This window comes from Diabrotica virgifera, chromosome 3, assembly GCF_917563875.1.
Source record: "Diabrotica virgifera virgifera chromosome 3, PGI_DIABVI_V3a".
NCBI classification, from domain to species: domain Eukaryota; kingdom Metazoa; phylum Arthropoda; class Insecta; order Coleoptera; family Chrysomelidae; genus Diabrotica; species Diabrotica virgifera.
The window spans coordinates 30,036,168-30,057,572 of NC_065445.1; the positions used below are offsets into that span (position 1 = coordinate 30,036,168).

The 21,405-nt window shown below is 30.2% G+C and overlaps 1 protein-coding gene across 1 annotated transcript in view; it reads right to left on the reverse strand.

The window, feature by feature from the left end:
• The window catches only part of LOC126881806 (uncharacterized), a 31,503-nt gene extending 17,439 nt beyond the window's left edge, over positions 1 to 14,064 (reverse strand). The window contains exons 1-2 of the mRNA XM_050646387.1: positions 13,400 to 14,064; positions 2,347 to 2,552 (exon numbers count right to left, since the gene is read on the reverse strand). Of these exons, the coding sequence (XP_050502344.1) occupies positions 2,347 to 2,552; positions 13,400 to 14,003 (810 nt within the window). The 5' untranslated portion in view covers positions 14,004 to 14,064. The remainder of the gene's footprint in view (positions 1 to 2,346; positions 2,553 to 13,399) is intronic.
• Positions 14,065 to 21,405: the final 7,341 nt, after the last annotated feature.

Sequence of the window (21,405 nt, forward strand, 5' to 3'; positions counted from 1 at the left end):
ACTGACTGCCTTATTATTTTATTTTAATTATTTTAATTGTTTAAAGTAGTAAATTTTGTATCTGAGACTTCTCGTCTTCTTCGTTTTACGAGAGATGTCGCTGCTTTGCGTCTTAAAGGTGAATAATTGCATTCGCGGTAATTTCCGTTAAATAAAGCAGTCAGTTGGTTTTTGATTTAGAGTTGTGATTGCCTAGCTCCATTGATAATCCTTAGATATAGAAATAGCTATCTGGAGATGGTGGTCCAACTCTGAATCAAATAAAAAGTATAACTGTCATTCCCGTTTTACCTAAAACTGTTTTTCGGCCCTTTTCCTAGACGAAAAGAGAGTAGATACGTGACCGTTGTCCTTTCTGCTTTCTTCTATATTCTTCGTCTCCGTGCTTATAAACTGTAAAAGCCGGAGATTCAGGATGCAGCCAGAAGAAGTTTCTTTTAGCGAGAAGTCTTAGATTTAAAATAATGTTTATTATTTTATTTCAATTATTTGAATTGTTAAAAAGTAGTAAACTTTGTATCTGAAAGATTTCGTCTTCTTCGTTTTGCATAAGAAACGTTTTAGAGCAAAAAAATATTTTTTTCCCTTTTTATGATTGTAAAATAGTAACAAGCATAACAGAATAATAAACAAAACAAGCAAAATTAGCTGTACGCCAGTCAATGGCAGCAAGAAGAGGATATTACCTCCGAATTCTATCCTACTGCATGGATTTTAATGAAATTTTGGGAATAGCCTCTACTTATCTCCTAATTCCAAGTCTACCCTATGCCGATGTGTGCTTTTATATTGGGGGTGGTTCCCACCCCTTCTCAGGGGTGGAAAAATTTTTGGTAAGATAGCCACGGAATTTGCTAGAGAACCTAATTCTTAGCAAAAACTGTTCTATATTTTTTTTTTGAAAACTCAATACTTTTTGAGTTATTCGTGTTTGAATATTGGCTATTTTCATTGAAACAGCATCTTTTCGAACGGTTTTTTTCCAATACCTTAAAAAATATGCATCTCACTAAAAGAACTGTATATAACATTTTTGTAGGTTATAAAAAAACAAAGACACACTTGCCTTCATAAATCTTCTAGTTATAATACAAAAAGAGATATGGTAGGTGAAAAGAGTTTGTTTTTTTTTGCTACATGCTCAAATTGGTGTATTCAACTTGAAATAACAGAGAAACGGTCGAGTTTATGTTTATAATGCTATCAATACGTTTTTTAGTGCTTGAAAAGACCTTTAAAATAAGCAATATTAAAGGTAAATTACATTCAAACTAAGCGAGATATCTTGCACACAAAATTGAATAACTAATGTATTTTAAGAAAAAATGAGAAATAATTTTAACCCCCATCCACCAGAATGGTAGATGTATCATTTTCCGTCTACAATACATTTTATTATAGTGTTATTTCTATGTTCAAAAAGTTGGACGAGTTTAAAATGAATGGTTTTTGAAAAAAATCAGATCAAATTATACAGCTCATTTTTAAATTTTCTTAAAAATCTTCTTTTTCTCCATGTAACTTGAAAATGATAACAGATACAGTAATGAAAAATAAAAACGAAATTTTAACCTAAAAAAACTCTACATTTTTGTATCATATCTTTTTTTCGTATCTCTTATCATTTTCGAAATACATGGAGAAAAAGGAAGGTTTTTAAGGAAATTTAAAAATGCGGTCTATATTTTCATCTTACTTTTTTAAGTATCCTTTATTTTAAACCAGTCCATCTTTTTGAACATAGAAATAACACTATATAGTAAAAACTATTTTAGAAGGCAAACGATGTATTTAAATTCTGATGGATTAGGGGTTACACTTCTCATTTCTTCTTAAAATACATTAATCATCAATTTTTTTGCGGCATCTCTCGTTTAGTTTGAATATAATCGACATTTAATACTGCTCATTTTAAAGGCCTTTTCAAGCACTACCAAAGTTATTAGTACCATTATACAACTAAAATCAACGGTTTCTCTCTTATTTCATGTTGAATACACCGATTTGAGCATGTACCCTAGTAGATTCTGTAGCCTGTTCTGTGGCTATTTTATCCAAAAAAAATTTCACCCACGAGAAGGGGTGAGCACCACCCCAAGATAAAAGCGCACATCGGCATAGGGTAGAGATTGTTTCTTGAGCTATTCCCTACTTACTGTGAAAATATCAAGTAAATCGATGTAGTAGGATGGAATTCGGAGCCAAATACTCATTTACTGCCCTACTGTGACCTACATGTGTCTTCAGAGAATTTTCGTTAGCTACCCACCATATACCTTTTTGGAAAATTTAAATACCTGTATTACTATTATATAAACACCATAATTGCTTGACAAAAATACTTACATCATACTTATATAATATATTATTGCTCCAAGCATCACCATGAATAAAAACTATGTTGGGACCTCTATCTTCTAAGGCTTCCATTAGTATTTTTTTACAGTTATCCTTATGAATTTTGAGTTTTTTACTGGCGTCAATCTCATTTTCTTCTTTCAAGTATCGCTCAACTCTTTCAATTACGTTTTCAAGATCACCTATGAATTTATCTAGAAAAATAAAAATGAAACCTTTACAAATGTATCAGAAATAAATTCATAGTATGTCGTAAAAATGAGTTAATATGTAGAATAGGTTTGACTTGGGCGGCTTATATAAAGCTAAGAGAAGTTTTAAAATCATCGACCTGGATCCCGCGTACCAAAAAAAGTTGATTAATAGCGAGCTGAAAATTTGTTAATAGTTTAACGGTGTCTAGTCGGACAAACTTTGAGGAACGGGAACACTGGAACAGGGAAAGTTTAAATTGTGTAACAGCTTAAAAATTTTGAACATCAGATTACGAAAATGTCCCATGTATTTTGTAGGACAGAACATCCAATTGATTTGTTACCCTTTCATTAAACTCTCAACTTTTTTTTGGTACGCGGGATCCAGGTCTATCAGCTCTTCCCATCTGCTCAAGGGCAGCCAAAATCCGAAAATTGAATTTTTTAAGATTTTTTGGGTTATGATTGAAAATAATTATTCCATGAAATCTTCTATTTCCAATGATATATAACACATTCATCGTAATCATACATCTCCAAGTGGAGCAAAGGGCACCTTGCGGTGTTTCAAGTAGCATGAGGAATGATGGTGAGGTTGCTAGTCCCACGCATCATCTGTTGAGTTCCGTCCAATTTTGTTTACTAGTTTTCTCCATTTTCTTCTGTTTTTTGCTATCTTTTTTGCATCGTTCCAAAATATATAACTCATTACAGTAGAATATATTCATGGGTACAAAATTATTTGTTTCTTTAATATCGGCACTCAACTTACTAAACCAGGGCGCATCTGTAAAATATTAGTACATTTGGACGTTGAGAGGTGACTTAAATTTTTTTGCAGAAATTGCTTGAAAATAACTCAAATAATAATATTTAAGTTATCCTCTCACTCAAAAAGGCCCGGAACATTGTTTAAATAATCAAAATGTCAAAAAATGAAGGAAGAATTCGATTTTTTTCTTTGTTTTTTGATTATAGCTTTAAAAGTATTCATTTCTGAGAAAAGTCTTACTGACATAAAAGTTGTGCAATTAAATTTCCTACAATATAGGATTGGTTAAATTTTTTAAAAATTTTCACCCTTGTTGCAATATAGCAATAATTTTGAAAAAAACATAAAAAAACAAGTATTGGCATTTTACATTTTTCAACAATTTATGATACACTTAGGACCTTCATATTTTATCCAGAAAAACTTTATGATATAATAAAAAAATACTATGAACTCCATTAAGATCGGGTCAACAGATTTTGCAAAATAAATTTTGCAATCCAGCTTTCGCAAAAAAAATTTATTTTTCAAAATGTTACAGGACTGAAAATCAAGCAGTTAGCAAGTTGAATTTTTTTTACACATAGAACAATACTGTACCTTAATTGGCGATTTTCAAAATTAAAATCGGTTAGCCACCACGGCGTCGGATTTTTTTTAAATAAACATTAATTTTTGGTGCTACGCGCAGCACAGCGGATATTTTGCTCTGATTGGGCATTCCAATTACCTTTGATAATTGTTACATTTTAATTTTTAGTACATTTCCGTATAAAAAAATTAATTTGTTTATTGCAAAATAAAAACACGTACACTGTCCTTTGAAATAACACTTTTTTTAGCAATTTTTTAGCTTTTTTTCTTTGTTCATATATTTTAACTTAGAAAATAAAAGTTTATTATTTTTAAACATATGCAATTGTTTAAACAATATTTCACAAACAATAATCAAATTTGTTTTATTTTTGTAAAATTAAATTATTAAAATACAACAAAATATAGAGTAAGAAAATAATATATTAGATAAAGGTTGGAAGAAATTGTGGTGGAAATCAACTTGTTTGAATCGAACACCGCTGTCCTGCGCGTAGCACCAAAAATTAATGTTTATTTAAAAAAATCCTGACGCCGTGGTAGTTAATTTATTTTAATTCGGTAAATTGCAAATGAAAGGTACGGTACTCTTCTATATGTAAAAAAAAATCAACTTACTGTCTGCTTTATTTTCAGTCCTCTGCAACATTTTGAAAAAATGAATTTTTTTAGCTAAACCTGGAATTTAAAACTTATTTTGCAAAATGTGTTAAGTAGATCTTAATGAACTTTACAGTATTGTTTTATTTTATCATATAGTTTTTCTGTGTCAAATATGAAGATCCTAAGTGAAGCATAAATGGTTGAAAAACGTAAAATGTCAATACTTGTTTTTTGATGGTTTTTTTGCAATTATTGCTATTTTGCAACAAGGGTGACAATTTTTAAAATTTTTGACTACTCCTATATTATAGGAAATTTAATTACGCAACTTTTACACCAGTGAAACTTTCTCGGAAATGAATACTTTTAAAGTTATAATCAAAAAACGAAGAAAAAATTCGAATTTTTCCTTCATTTTTTGATATTTTGATTATTTAAACAATGTTCCGGACCTTTTTGAGTGAGAGGATAAGTCAATTATTATTATTTAAGTTATTTTCAATTAATTTCTGCAAAAAAATTAAAGTCACCTCTCAACGTCCATCTCAAAATAGATACGCCCTGGACTATACCGTATACCGGTCAACGGCGTAATCAGGATGATCCTAAGGGAGGAAGGGGTTACAACTATGGAAGGGTATCTGGGGGTATGAATTAAGCTTAAAGTATATTCCAATAGAGGGTTATAACCCCCAAAACCCTTCCTGGTTACGCGACTGGTACCGGTAGCTTTATTCATAGCCTATTAGAGTGTTTTATGTTTTTGCGATTTCCCGAATACTAGGTTTTTAACTTTTGATGTCAGATATCTGTGGATACTTAGATGATAGGAGGTCCAAATTTTTACAGTAGTTGTAGATAGATAATACCAAGTTCCGCGTAAAGTTATAGTGAAAAATGTACAAAAACAAGTAAAATAATATTTATTTATATACCAAGTCAGTAAAGTGACTCTTTATCGAACGAGTCTGATATTATGAGCCGAGCGAGCCTAGCGAGCAAGGCTAATAACAGACGAGTTCGATAAAGAGTCTTTACTGACGTGGTGCATACAAAATTTTATCGCCAATCCTAAAAACATTAACACTTACTTAATTACATCCTAATGAAAAAAGAGTATGTACTTGGTACGCACGTAAGACGTAAAACTTATATTATTATGATTTCAACTAAATAAATATATTTTAAACAGTTAATCGTATTTTTATTTAAATATTAAACCAATTTTAACACTTAAAATAACAGCGCAGTTGCTTTTCCCTTGATGAATAGTAGAAAATCTAAATAAATATATTTTTGCTAACAAATTATTATCATTAATATCTGTCACCGTCCTATCTACATATAATCGAATTAACAAAAACACCATTTCATAATACAGAATTTGTATTTGCATTAATACAAAACTTAAATATTTAAGAATTTTGTTAATTTTAGATGAAATAAAAATTTCGTATGACAGTAATGACAATGACAGTGACAGAAAGCTTTTGCATATTGGCCAATAAACCAGTTCAAATATCTGGGTGTAGATTTATCAAGTTATCATGACCCAGCCATAGACCTAAGAGTCTTTTGATTGGAGAATGAAAGAGATTTTTGATGGATGTGGTCTGTAATAACTCATAATATGAGAAAGGCCAACAAAGTTAGAATTTATAAAACTTGCATAAGACCTGTTATGACCTATGGTATTGAATGAATCAAGAGAAGACACCAATAAAACCAAAAGCATGCGACGAATAGCCGAAATGGAAACGCTAAAGCTACGATTCCGACAACGACTGCAGACGGCAGATGGCAACTGCAGGCGGCAGTTAGAGTTGTCACCATAACGACGTCATTAACTTGCACCATTAATGTGTATATTTATTAACAACTGCCAGTGTTGCCAATTGCATTTCTCTAGATTATCCGATGATCTCTCGAAAAATATCCGATTTTTCACGAAAAGGTACGCTAGGTCAAAAATTATTCTGTTATTAAAATCACTGTTGCCAATGTTATTCTTTTAGTCCCCTTAACAACCATCAAATAACAAAATCCGTTGTTCGTACGCCAATCAGTTGATTGTAATCAATTATCATTATGATAATTAACATAATTGATTGATTAATTAATTATTAATTATCAATTAACGTAACAATTATTAACATATTTGATTAATTAATCAATTAATCTCATAATTGTAATCAATTATGTTTTCAGCAACCCAATCAAAGTTGATTCGATCAAAGTTTCTGATTAGCGTTCGAACAATCGGCCCTTTTAGGGGAGTGCAATTAGAACGAAAACATGCATTGTTTCGGAAAAATTCAATCAAGCTTATATTTTTCTAAAACTTTTTTTGTTAGTTTATATACATGTTAAAGTAAAAAGTTCTACTCGCAGATTTGGCCGCTAATTGCTTATTAATTCTTTAAACAATAACAATTGTTTTGTACAAATAATATGAAAAATATCGTTAAATTTATCATTTTACTTTGATCAAATATGTTTCTATTTTGTTTTTGATTATGCTGAATCCGAATATGGCATTACAATTTAAAAATTCTTATACAGAAGCTCTTATACAGTATGTCTGCGTAGCTAGGAACCACATGGAAAACTTTTTTATTATCAATTTTACGAAAAAAAAGTTATTCTTAATGAAATGCTCTGAATAGTCAAAAATCTAAAACTCAACCATCAGATATCAAATTTTATCAATTTTATACGAGTGTTGTCAAAAATATGAATTTCGTTAAAGAGTAAAGTACCTTTATATTCCAACATATCAAAAAATGCTATTATGAAAAGTTGTTTGAAATTAGAAACTATGTCTAAATATACAATTACATTATTCTAATCGACAAAAAATTTAAATTATTTCTCAAATTACAAATCTCAAATTAAAAACTTTTTTTAACTTTTTTAAAATTTAAAAAATATGAATTTTTCTTAAGAGTTAAGTGCCTTTATTATTCACAATATTTTAATTAGAAGGATGTAATTGAACACTAAAACAAATTTTTTAATTCCAAACAACTTTTCTTAATAACAATTTTCGATATTGTGAAATGTAATGGTACTTTACTCTTGAGTAAAATTCAAATTTTTTGACATACCTTCTATAACATTAATTAAATGTGATATTTTATGATTGCATCTTAGATTACATACGATGCAGAGTAATTTATAAACAATAACTTTTTTTCTTAAAACTGATAATAAAAAAGTTATCAATAGGTTCCAAGTTACGCAGATTGTATAAGAGCTAAAAAAATTATTTTTTGCTGAACATTTATTATTGTTGAAGCTTATTATTAAATGTATTTTAGGTAAGTTTTACAGAAAAAAGTTTTGATCACTTTGTACAAACATTTTTTTAGCTGGTAATTTTCGGTTTTTGTATTACATTTTTGTTATCTTTCTTAATTTTCTTAAAAAGAAATAGTTTATTTCATTTCTAAAGTAAAATTATTTAGTGCATTTTAGAGATTTTATCCTAAGCTTTAAAAAAAAAACACTTATAAAACTGTAATAGATCTGTTGAAACTTCAGTAATACCCTCTTAAATTGGTGGTAATTCTATAAAACTACGAAGATTCCAAAAATTACATTTTTTGAGACGTCATATCATTTGAATTAAATTTTTGAGATTTTTTTGAAATAAACATCATTTAGCAAGATGCTTGAAAGGTAAGTTGTGCAAAACTGAGAGTTGTATAAGAAAAACTGTATTTTTAAATCATTTTTAAACAAAATTTATGTAAGGCTCACTTTCCGCCCACACCGTAGTTATGCCCATACATTTTATATCTTTTTATTATAACCATAAGATAGCTTAATTATTCTTCTTTCATGTTCAATTTGTAAAATTTCATTCGATCCATTAGTTAAAGAATTACATTAAAATAACTCAACCATGCACTTCGCCGTACGTTGGTTTACAGTGCGCCAATGTTTGTGAGAAGGGTGACTTTAGCGTTATAATTAAAAAATTATAGAAGATTCAGATTTAATTTTAGAAAATTCTTTATATAAGGTTTTTTTTTGTAAGGTTTTCTGAATTTTTCAATGGTCGTCAGTTTTTCCCTAAAGTTTCTATTTTCGGAGTTATTTAAAAAACATCTAATTTCGTAGTTCATTTGTTTAATAAAAAATGAAGCACCCACTTCTCGGGTAGAACTTTTTGATATGTTGTTTATTAAACATTTCTTAATGAAATTACAAAAAGTTCTAGCTTGTTGGATTTTTTCCAAAGTGAAAATCTATATGCACTCCCCTATTTCTGGATTCTCTATTTCACGGTTTAAAAATTTTCGTTTATAGATGAAAATCTCGTATCCTAGCTGATTATTACCTAATTCATGTATGTAAATACTATTTACTTACTATTATTATATTATTCGTATTTTGTTTTATCGTAAGTGTTAAATTCTAAATAAATAAATAAATCTAAATATTTCATTATTTGGATCGTTATATTAAATTATTATTATTATTTAAGTAAAAAAAAACATTTTAAATATTATTTTATTGAAACGTAATAACTACCTAAAACTAGGTACTGGAAAAATAAATAATAAATAAATCAATACAAAATAAACTACAGCTACATTCATAGCATAGGCGCAAAATTTCTGGCCAATGCTTTTAAAATGCATTATTTTTTTCGAGTCCTGAGTTACTTAAGCACTGCACTACATAAAATGAAAATAAAACTAAATCGTGCGTGAATTAGCTTTCATACGTTTAAAGACTAAAAACTAAAAACTCATAAATAACATCGGACTGCAGACGGTTTTTGAAATTTGAATTGTATTTAGTATGCCTTAAGTGGATGCACTTGTGCATTTAAATTCTAAACAAAAGAATCGGCACATGTCCCTTTTGTCAAAAGATGAAAAGTATCGTATGTCACTAACATTCATCCAGTATAGGCTATTTATAAAAATTTGGGTGGAACCAAACAAAATTAATGTGTTGTTGGTGTTGGGAATATATGGATGAGAAAGTTTTAGTCGATGGTAGATACACTGAAAAATATCCGCAAATATCCGATTTATTTAAAGATACGAAGAAGATACGACAACTCTCAAAAAGGTACGCAAATCGGATAATTATCCGCCGATTGGCAACACTGCAACTGACGTTCTGCCGGACAGCAGTTGCTAATAAATATACAAAATAATAGTCAGGGACGCGCCAAGTAACTTCGGCGCCATCGTGCAAAATATTGATAAGCGCCTGCATCAAAATTACCAGGGTAGTAGAAATATTACAATCAATCACTCCTTTACATTTCAACGTGGAAAACTGAAATTTTTTCTACATCTACCTAGATTTTTTTTAAGGAAACAATAAGTACACAGTACACTTACAAAAAATAATATATTCTTCTTCCTTCTTGTATATAAGCTTTAAAGCCTGTTCCTTCTTCAATATTAGCCTCCTAATTTGTTTAATATCGCACCATCTTTTTCTTGGTCTGCCAATACTTCTTTGTCCATTTGGTGACTTGTCACGTGCTATTCGTACTGCCATTCTACTAATGTGTTCGTTCCACTCCTGTTTCCGTTTTGTCACCCATCCATTTATATCTTCTACATTGCATGTTCTTCTTATGTTTTCGCTCCGCTCCCTTTCCAACAGACTTTTCCGTGATATTCGTCGAAGTATTTTCATCACTGTTGTTTCTAGTAGTCTAGTAGTTATTAAAAATAATATATAAAACACTATATTGCACAATAAAACAGAACAGAATAAAAACTATGTTAAAGTTATAAAACATTACTTAAAATAAAAACACTGCAGATCAAAAAATAAAATATATTTATATTGCGATTATTTTTAAACAAATTACACAAATACACTTATAGACTAAGGGCCGGTTGTTCGAGCGCTAATCAACAATGATCACTATCAAATATTTAATTACTGTCACCAAAACTGTCAATGTCAACTTTTATTGGGTTGCTGAAAACATAATTGATTATAATTATGAGATTAGGTAATCAATTAACATGACAATTATTAACATAATTAATTAAGTAATTTCATAATTGTAATTCAGCAACCCAAACAAAGTAGACATTGACAGTTGGTAACAGTAATTAAATATTTGCTAAATCCTATGTATTTGTTAAAATTACGCTAAATCCTATGTGTTAAACACATAGAACTTAAAAAAATAAATTCTGTTAGTAAGGAAGGGTAACTTTTAATTTATTTATCCCGTCCATAAGTTTGATGCGCCACTGTCGACGCATGTGCCACTGAAAAGTGACGGCACAGTGTTCAAACCTTTTCTTTTAGGTTCTACTATTTAAGTTATAGGGTCCTATCGTGCCTAAAATGATTAAGAAATTTCACCTATAGCGGCTCTTAGTCTATTATTATGATGAAAACCAACGCATATTTCTTATAGAAATATAACTTTTCTTGCTTTACCTTTGACAAATCCATTAATTATATGGATTTTATTAATCCATTTTTGCAATATGTGTAACAAATACCTATATGTGTTACAGCCCAGTAAATGATCGTAAAATATGGCGATACCGTGTAATTTCCAGTGTCACCAACGAAGTGGTCAACTCAAGACTTTTCGGGTTATTTATGAGTAAATGTTTATTGTTTAACAAAATAAAACACATTTTTATTCGATGTTTCGCAAATAGTTCAAAGAATAAGTATTTGATCGAAAAGAATATTGTTAGCAAAAATGTAGCTCATAAATAAATGAAACAAAAATGAAGTCTATCGAACCAGTAAAAGAAAAGCTGTAGCTCATGAAAAGTTTTTCTTATTCGTCAAATTTCAAATCTAATATTTTAACGTGAAATACCCAAAAAATAAAATAGTTTTCGGGAAAAAATAAATAGAATTTAAAGTGTTTAAAAAAAGCTTTATTTTTATTTTTACAAAAGTTTCTAGCGTCAAAACTAAGCCAGTTACGCTCGAAATACAGTTAATCTCATTTTTTGGTAAAAAAATTGTGAAAATCTCTCCTATTTAGCATCCGAAATGAAACTAATCATTATCGCTTTACAAATTGCTTAACATTTTGATATGAAAAAAATAAACAGTAAAATCCTGTATAAAAGATATATTTAAAATCCCTCAAAAGAACCACATCAAAATCACATAACTAGTTTTCGACTGGTTTACCAGTCATCATCAGTGTTTACGTGCAATTTACATGCTAACCACCAAGATATACTTTTAACATGTGGACAAGTCAAATCCACAGCTCAGATGTTACCTGGGGCAGATTAGCTAAATATTTTAAACATCCTAGCTTAATGTAGCATTTTAAACCAATGTTTCCTTGAGGGACTACTTTTACTAGGATTTGACCCACATATTTTTGTTAAATAATATCTTGGTGGTTAGCATGTACATTGCACGTAAGCACTGATGATGACTGGTAAACCAGTCGAAAACTAGTTATGTGATTTTGATGTGGCCCTTTTGAGGGATATTAAATATACCTTTTATACAGGATTTTACTGTTCTTTGTATTACATGGTATATGTTGGCCATGTTTCCTGGCCAACTACAGGAAAACTTTTTCCTTGTGAATTTTTTGATATGACTTGTAAGTTTCACCGGTTCAAAGTGCTTGTTTTTGAAAGAATTCTAGTTGAAAGAGCTTGAACGAGTCACTAATCACGAATATACGCAAATTTTAAACATCCAGAATAAATTTTTGTCTTACAAAAAAAAAACAAAATAAAGCCAAAATATTTATAAAACCAAAACCTACATTTCTTTACTATTTGAGATTTTTCGTATCACTACTACTTTTTAAGTTATTTTGAAAAAAGGCATTTTTCCAAAATAAAAAACTTTTTACTATGAAACCAATTTTTTTCAAAAATAAGAACTTCGAACCGGTCAAACGTACAGATAATATAAACAATAAGTATTTAAAGTAAATGGTAAAGCGCTAACGATAAATTCTATTTGGGGTGCGAAATAGGGAGAGATTTTTACCATTTTTTTATCAAAAAATGAGCTAACTTTATTTTGAGCGTATCTCGTATAGTGCTGGTGCTAGAAACTTTTATAAAAAATAAATATTTTTGTTGAAACATTTAAAAAAGTTTTAATGAGTTTTTCCCGAAAAGCGCTTCATTTTGGTTTTTCAACAGACTTGAAAAATATTAACATAGATAAAGAAACCCTATAGAAAAAAAAGTTGCTTATAATTAGTCCATTTATACATTTTACGACTTATTTTAAACTTATGTTTTCACTCCAATAAACATATGTACAGATTTATTAATTGGGATGGGCAACTTCATTTTAAATATTGCACTGCTTAAAAAACGTATGTATGCGAATAATATAACAACATATTTTTACTTATATTAGACGACAAGATGGGGCCCCTGACATACTGGGGCCCCCCGTGAACTTCATGTTGCGGGGGCCTCTGCTATGCCTCTGGATAATTATATCGAAGTACTAAACGTAGATAAAGATGAAAGAAAAAACCCATTTTTAGATTTAGAAATATTGTTCTAAAATTCGGCAAATTGCAATTCTCAAATCTTTCAATAGTCACGTACAAAGCATTATAGTTTATTGTCGTCACCATAAAAGTTCGAGAGACCGGAAAGAATTAAGTTTCTAGATATGAGATGATTCACTTGCCGAATACGCCTATTTAGAAATTTACGTGTTTAAGTTTAACCACACAACGTAAAATAATATAAAACAGATTATTACATAATATCAGACGACAAGATTGGGCCCCGTAATCGATTGGGGCCCCTTCGCAAGCTTCATGCTGCGGGGGCCTCTGTTACGTCCCTACCTGGCACGTTAAGAATAAGATACTTTAGATATTCAACTATGATTCATTAAAAAAAAAATAAACACTTACCTTGTTCGATAAATAATTGAAATACACCTCGGAACTGTTCTTTCATTTCAAAAAACTTTTCTTTTTGATAATGTTTAAAAGCATAACTAATACCATGCAACCTTCCATACACTTTAAATAAAACTTCGTACATCGAGGTATCTAACAACTTTTCTGTAGAAGGAAATATTTCATAACCCTGAAAGGTTAGGTCTTCAAATATCAGCTTCTCTTTAGAAGGTTCTGTAATAGCACCATAACATTCAGCCATATTGTTGAATACATTATTACTGTTATGTAACTTTTGAAAATTGATTAGTGCTGGAAAAACGGTTAAGTAAAACATTTTTTCGTTATGAAAACTAAAAGCTGTTATCTGAGAAGACACTCCATTGGAATCTGGTAATGCTTGTTTTATTATAAATCGTCGCTGTGAACCTGTTCTTTTGTTTTTGGCGAATATAAACAACACTTCACTGGAGTACCCGCGTCCTATATCATTTCCTTTGACGTCGATTATTTCAATGTTGTTTGGCTCCTCGGAAAACGCTTTAGCAACAAGACCAATAGTTTCTGCTTCTACAGAAGACATTTTCGAAACAATAAATTTAGAACAAACATACATATATCATTATGTGTCGTCTTTTAAAGTAGCAATGTAAATAGTTTATTACTACTGATAGGTAATCTTTTTTCATACAGCTATTCGACATTGGTTTTTGTTAAGAGGTTAACATAGTTTATTTCAATAATGTCAATATTAGATAAGAAAAACTATAATAACTAAAATATACTTCAGATTCGTTTTTTTTTGCACAAGCTTACTTAAAAAGAGGTCCGTATAACAAATCCACAGGGTGCCAGAAGAGATTTCGTTGTGTTATGAGCAAAATGGTCTCTTGTGAATTTTTTTTCTAAAATTAATTGTTGTCGAGTTATACGCGATTTGAAAAACGCCAAAATGGATATTTTCAAGGCTTAATATTAACTCGGTTAAAAATTATTATTATGTAAGCCATGAAGTAACAAAATCAAAGTTTAAAGCCTCCCGACAAGATCCTGAAAAAACTGTTGTCATTACTTTATTACTAAGCTGTTATTTTTAATTATTAACAATTCTAAGCGCTAAGCGAGTATTAGACGGTTGTCAATGGTGAGTGCGAAAGAGATGCACCATTCCGGCCGTCCAATGGTGCATCTCACTCGCACTCACATTAACGGCCGCCTCAAAACGCGCTTAGCGCTCATTGTTAATAATTAAAAATAAGATCTTAGTACTAAAATAATGACAAAAACTTCTTTAGAATCTTGTAGCGGGGACTTCAATATTTAGTCACTTTCCGACTTTCATAATAATATTTTAAATGAATTATTAAGCCTTAAAAATGGCCATTTTCGCCTTTTTTTAATTTTAAATCGAATATAACTCGACACCATGAATTTTAGGGAAAAATCACAAGAGACCTTTTTTGCTCATAATGACCCAAATAATCTAAAAAAAATTGTTCCGAAATAAAAAAATTGATTTTTTGGATTTGTTTAAAAAAATTGTTTCAATTTTGTGGATTTGTTATAAGAACCTCTTTTCAAGTAAGTTTGAGCAAAAACTAACGAATCGGAATATATAATTTACATAATGGGGCGAGCGTACAGCCTGGACTAATAATAACTAAAAGATACCGGACTCGAAATATTAAGCATACTATTTAGCTTTATCGTAAGTACAAATATATTTTTTAAGGTCAAGGAAATGTAAACAAAATTAAGTAAATCTCGCTAATTTATTATCAGTGATACTCCACTGAAATGTTACGTTTTTAAAAGACGTAGGCGCAAAATTTCGCGCCAATGTGTTTGAAAAGCATTTTTTTTTCCGAATCTTGAGAAAACTAATAAGTATTTTTGAAAAATTTTAACGCAAAATGAAAGATACCGAGGGCCGAAAGTCCCTTAGAATAACCAAAAAGATTCTTTTGAATGAGATATTTGAAATTGAAAATTACACTAAGTTTTATCTTTTTTTTTTCGCCCCTGTAACTTATTAAAGTAAACATTATAGAAGTTTTCAGGGACTTTTTGCCCTCGGTCATAATCCAATCTTCGACTCTGCATGTAAATTTTTAAAAAATACTTATAGTCTGGGCAGATTATCGGAGAATAGGCCATTTTTTGGAAAAGTTATTTACCAGCAATTTTATTGCTGAAATCGAATCTTATGATTATATATATTGATAATATAGGTATGAAAAGCCCGCAGATAGTGTGCTACTTTTTTTATAAACAAAATGGCACCCAAAAATCGTGTTTTTTTTTTCAATTTTTGCTCTATAACTCCAAAGATTTTAACTTTACAGCAAAAGCACCCAATTAAAAATTCACCGTAATTAAATTCTGAATAGAGACGTGTTTCTCCGGATTTACTTCGGAGAAAATTTTCCCCGGAAAATGCGGGATTTTCTAACAAAATCTTTAATTTTTAACTAAAATTTTAGATAAGTAATTGTTTATCAATAAATAAATAACTTAGCAATGTAAAAGGTCTTTTCGTACAGATTATAATTCCAGAAGGTGATGGAAATTGAATGAACAGCTTAGCAATAATTGAATTGTTAATTAAAAATTTACGGTCGCTATAATAAACACAATAATTACGATATATAAGGATAACTATGATTTTTGTAGAAAATATACTGTACCTATCTAATGTACTTTAAAGAATTGAAATTTTACTATTTAAGCGGCCTTAGTAATATTTTAAAATTATAAACAATTCTTTGGCTTATAAACAAATAGAAAATCCCGGGAAATATTAAACTAAATTCAATCACGAAAACGGTATTGGAAAAAAAGCGGCAGGACGCTTCTTTAAAAGAAAAAACTTTTAATTGTGATAACTGGTTCCTGAGATACAACCGGTCAAAATTGACCGGACTTTACGGCTAAGATATAAACAATAGGATCATAATTTTCTTACCATCGCCTTTTTATTTCGGTCCTGTTTCTCCACACCAATTTTAATATCTTTAAATTACTCATAACATGTATTATTATAATAAAAACTATCGATATTACGAGTGAAAATTGCCAAAAATAGCAAAATTCCAATTAAAAATTAGGTCGGAGAAAATGTAATCTCAAAGTTCAAAATCGGTATACGTTTAAAAAATGCATTTTCTCGGCTTCCCATGGAGCAATTTCCTTCATTTTTCATTTTTTGTTCCTTAGTAACTCGAGTAGAGCAATCTAACTAACGCATTATTAAATGTAAAAGTTGCTTGTGTTTTGTTATAATAAATTAATTTATTTATTATAACAAAATTTTTTAATTTGTTTAAATAAAGATTGTTTAAATAATTATAGAGCTTTCAAATGAGAATATTTGTGTTTTTAACGTTAAAAGGTACACTTGTAGTAAGTTTATCTAAAAAAAAGTATACAACTGGAAAAAATATGTAGTTTTCTTTTCTAATAAATAAATTAATTTATTATAAAAAAACAAAAGCAAGTTTGATATTAAATAATGCGTTAGTTACATGGCTCCAGTCGAGTTACTTTGGAACAAAAAAATAATGAAGAAAATTGCTCCATGGGAAGCCGAGAAAATCCATTTTTTTTACGTATACCGATTTTAAACTTTGAGATTACATTTTCTCCAACCTAATTTTTGATTGGAATTTTGATATTTTTGGCAATTTTCACTCACAATATCGATAGTTTTTATTATAATAATATATGTTATTAATATTTTAAAGATATAAAAATGGGCGTGGAGAAATAGGACAAAACTAAAAAGGTGATGGTTTGAAAATTATGATCCTATTGTTTATATCTTTGCCGTAAATGCCCGTCAACTTTGACCGGTTGTATCTTAGGAACCACTCATCACAACTAAACGTTTTTATAGAAGAAGCGACCTGCTTTTTTTTCGATACCGTTTTCGTGATTTAATTTAATTTAATATTTCCGGAGATATTATATTTATTTATAAGCGAAACAATTGTTTATAATTTTAAAATATTTCTGAGGCCGCTTAAATAGTCCAATTTCAATACGGTAAGGTACATTAGATAGGTGCGGTGTCTTTTTATACAAAAATCATAGTTATTGTTATGTATCATAATTATGGTGGTTATTGTAGCAACCGTAAATTTTTAATTAACAATTCAATTGTTGCTAAACTGTTCATTCAATTTCCATCGGCTTCTGAAATTATAATATATACAAAATGGTAGGGGAGCCCAAGCGGGGATTTTTGCAGTTACTCGAGCGCGTCAGATTATCATATGGGGAGAAACGTGGTACCCTGCAGATGTACCTCTGCCATATATTGGCCCTTAACACAGGGGAGTTCGTTTAGGGGGGCCCGAAAAAAAAAATCTATCCTTAAAAATACTCCAAATTGTCAGATTAAGATACGGTAAGTTAAGTACATGCAAAACAGTGTATTTTTAAAAAATCTGACGATTTGAGCGGGGCGTAAGGAAATTGGTGAGTCACAAAGTTTCACAAGAAAAAAACGAATATTTCGAGAAATAAACGTCAGATCGAAAAACTAAAAACTACACGTTCAACATTTTTCAAAAATCTATCGAAAGGTACCAAACATGACCCCTCTCAGAGAGGGGTGGGGGGTAAATTTAAAATTTTAAATACAACTCCCGCGATATTTAGCAAAATAAGCATCAGATCGAAAAACTGCAAAATACACTTATTTAATATTTTTGAAAAAAATATCGAATGGTACCAAACGCGACCCCCCACGGAGGTGGGGTGGGGGGTTACTTTAAAATCTTAAATGGGAGCCCCCATTTTGTATTGCAGATTTGGATTATCTGCATAAAAATAAGCAACTTTTATTCGAAACATGTTTTCGAATTATGGATAGATGGCGCTATAATCGGAAAAAACGATTAATGGAAATGGAAAATTAAATTAAAAAATGACAAGCGCCCGCTAAAATGAAAAATTTTACTTAACTTTTTTTGGTTTTAGGACCTAATAATCATAACCCAATAGGTCCCCAAAGCGCTCGAGTGACTGCACATTTAGCATACTTTGCTCCCCTACCAAAAAGAGCTTTTTATATTATTTATATATATTTATATAAGTTATTTAATTATTGATAAACAATTACTTATCTAAAATTTTAGTTGAAAATTAAAGATTTTGTTGGAAATCCCCCGCATTTTCCGGGAAAAATTTTCGTCGAAGTAAATTGGAAAAAACACGCCTCTATGCAAAATTTAATTGCGGTGAATTCTTATTTGGGTGTTTGTGGTGTAAAGTTAAAATCTTTGGAGTTATAGAGCAAAAATTGAAAAAACACGATTTTCGGGCGCCATTTTGTTTATAAAAAAGTATCACACTATCTGCGGATTTTGCATACCTATATTATTAATATATACAATCATAAATTCGATTCCAGCAATAAAATTGCTGGTACATAACTTTTTCCACCTACCTCTACCGAAAGTATACTTTTCCGGACCTGACTGTAGGGAGAAATTTGTACTTTTTAAAGTAAAACTTTAGTAAAACTAAAGTACCTTACTTATTAAAGTAAAAGTGACGTCATTTTATTTCATACATGAAATATAATTTATTGACCCCCTGTATAATATTTATTTTCTATTACGTAAGTATCTATACATTTTAACGTTTATTTATAAAACACCCTGTATTTTGCAGGATGGTAAAAAACAGTAAATTGTTATTTTGGTTTAACAATGTTTACATTAATAATCTGACTTATATTTGACAGTTGACAGTTATATTGTACCTACTTGTTAGTTTTAGTTCTAATAAATTTTGTGGGTTAGCTACATAAATAAATTAAGTAAAAATGAAAAAATGACTTGTTATTTGAGGAAGGTGGAAAAATCATTTGTATAACGTGGGAGTAAAGTGCCTTTTCCTCCCTTGAATGATTACTGCCCTCCTCTACGCGTCGGGCAGTAAACTTTATTCTCGGGAGGAAAAGTAGCACTTTCCTCCCTTGTTATACAAATAGCTATTCCTTGTATTTTGGTAATTAGCCCAGAGTAATAGTTATTAAGAACTTCTCTGCTGAAAAACGTAAACAAACGGGACATACTAATAATAATATACCTTAACTGGAATCAAAGACTACAAATTGTAATAGATATCAAATCCAGTCCAGAAATTGAAATCAGGAGATGAGTTAGGCAGGAATGTATTATGTCTCCATTAGTATTCAATGCATAGAATAAATCCATTTTGGATCAATCATTGCTATCTGAAAATAAAAGAATAATATTTAACGGAAGAACTATTAACAACATAGGATATGCACTACGCAGGTGACATCGTGATTATGGCAAGCTCTGACGAACAATTCCAATTACTACTAAACAAACAGTTTCTGTGAAAATATGAACTAAAAATGAATATCATCATCATCAGCACCAATCAGCCCTTTGGATCCACTGCTGGATATAGGCCTCCCCTAATTCCGTCCACTGTCTTCTGTCCTGGGAGCTTAGAATCCAATTAGTGGTCATTATTTTTATATGGGTGGTCTTCCTCTACTTTTTTTATTGGCTCTTGTTCTCCAGTCGAGCAACCTCTTTGTCCTTCGCCTATCTGTCAGACGGGCCACATGACCTGCCCAGTTCCATTTAAGTTTAGCCACCTGATATAAAGCATCTGTGATTCCTGTTCTCAGTCGTAGTTCTTCGTTTGTTATATGGTCGCATAATGACACACCAATCATCCATCTTACGTTGAGCAATTCTTAGCTTCTTAGCAGATGCGGTCAACATCATAGGTCATAACTAGGGAGCGGATTTTATGCTAAATGCATATTGCATGCATATTTCGCATATTTGAGAAATTAACTAAATTTTGCATATTTTTAAAGAAACGTGCATATTTTGTGCCTATTTAAAAACATTTAAATCCAAAAACAAATTTAAATTTTTTAATTCAACACAAAATATTTCCCCGCACAGGCTGTCGTATCTAATAATTTGAGAACTACCTGAAGAGAGGCGGCTCATTCACTGCCTTTTCATTTTTTCTTAGAAAATACCCCGGTCTTTACACCAAGTATTTACTTATAGTGCTTATAGTACGCCGTTATAAAATGATTGTAGGATGTTAAAATGATGAAGGATGGTTTACCGGGAAATCCTAATTTTATTTACTTTTATTATATTTAGTAGGTACCTATAATTCTGGTGATTCTTTTAAATCCCCTATTGTTAAGAGAATTTACACTTTAACCATAGTTTTACGATTTTCTAACAAAAATTGAAATATTCATGCTTTAGATCAGATCCCGTCTTTAAACGGCTTTAAAACTTTGGAGGACATAATGCGAAATTTTTAATGGAAATTTTGAAATTGATTTTGGTGCAGAATTTTCGGTTTTAACAAGTTATTTTAAATACACCCCAATTACTTCTGTTGATGTTGAAAGGAGTTTTTCAAGTTATAAAAATATTTTATCTGATCAAAGAAAATGTTTCCTCGTAAAAAATTTGGAAAAACACATTGTAGTGAATTATAATCGAAGATATATAGTGATATTGTTGTTTTATTTTAAATAGGTAACTATTGGTACCAGTTCTTGTAAAAAATATGAATAAATTTCATATATAAAAAATAATGATTTTATTTGAAAGATATTAAATAAGATTGCCGCCCCCCTATAAAAGAACCCCCTAGAATAGAATAGAACAGAAAATTTGTGGTTTCTCGAAATGCGCATTTTTTGAATTTTTGTGCATACCTTGAGCATATTTCGTAATTTTTTACTGCATATATATGCGCATATTTCATCAAAATTGATCGCATATAAATCCGCTCCCTAGTCATAACTGTCAAAACGTATTGGACTTTCCATTTCAAGCAGATTGGAAAATCACTTTTGAATACGTCTCTGAGTTTACCGTATGCGGCCCAGGAGAGGATAATTCTTCGTTTCAATTCGCACGTTTGATTGTCTCTTGTGATTCGTATTTCATTCGAAAAAAAAAAAGAATATAAAGAAGATTAAATCTCTG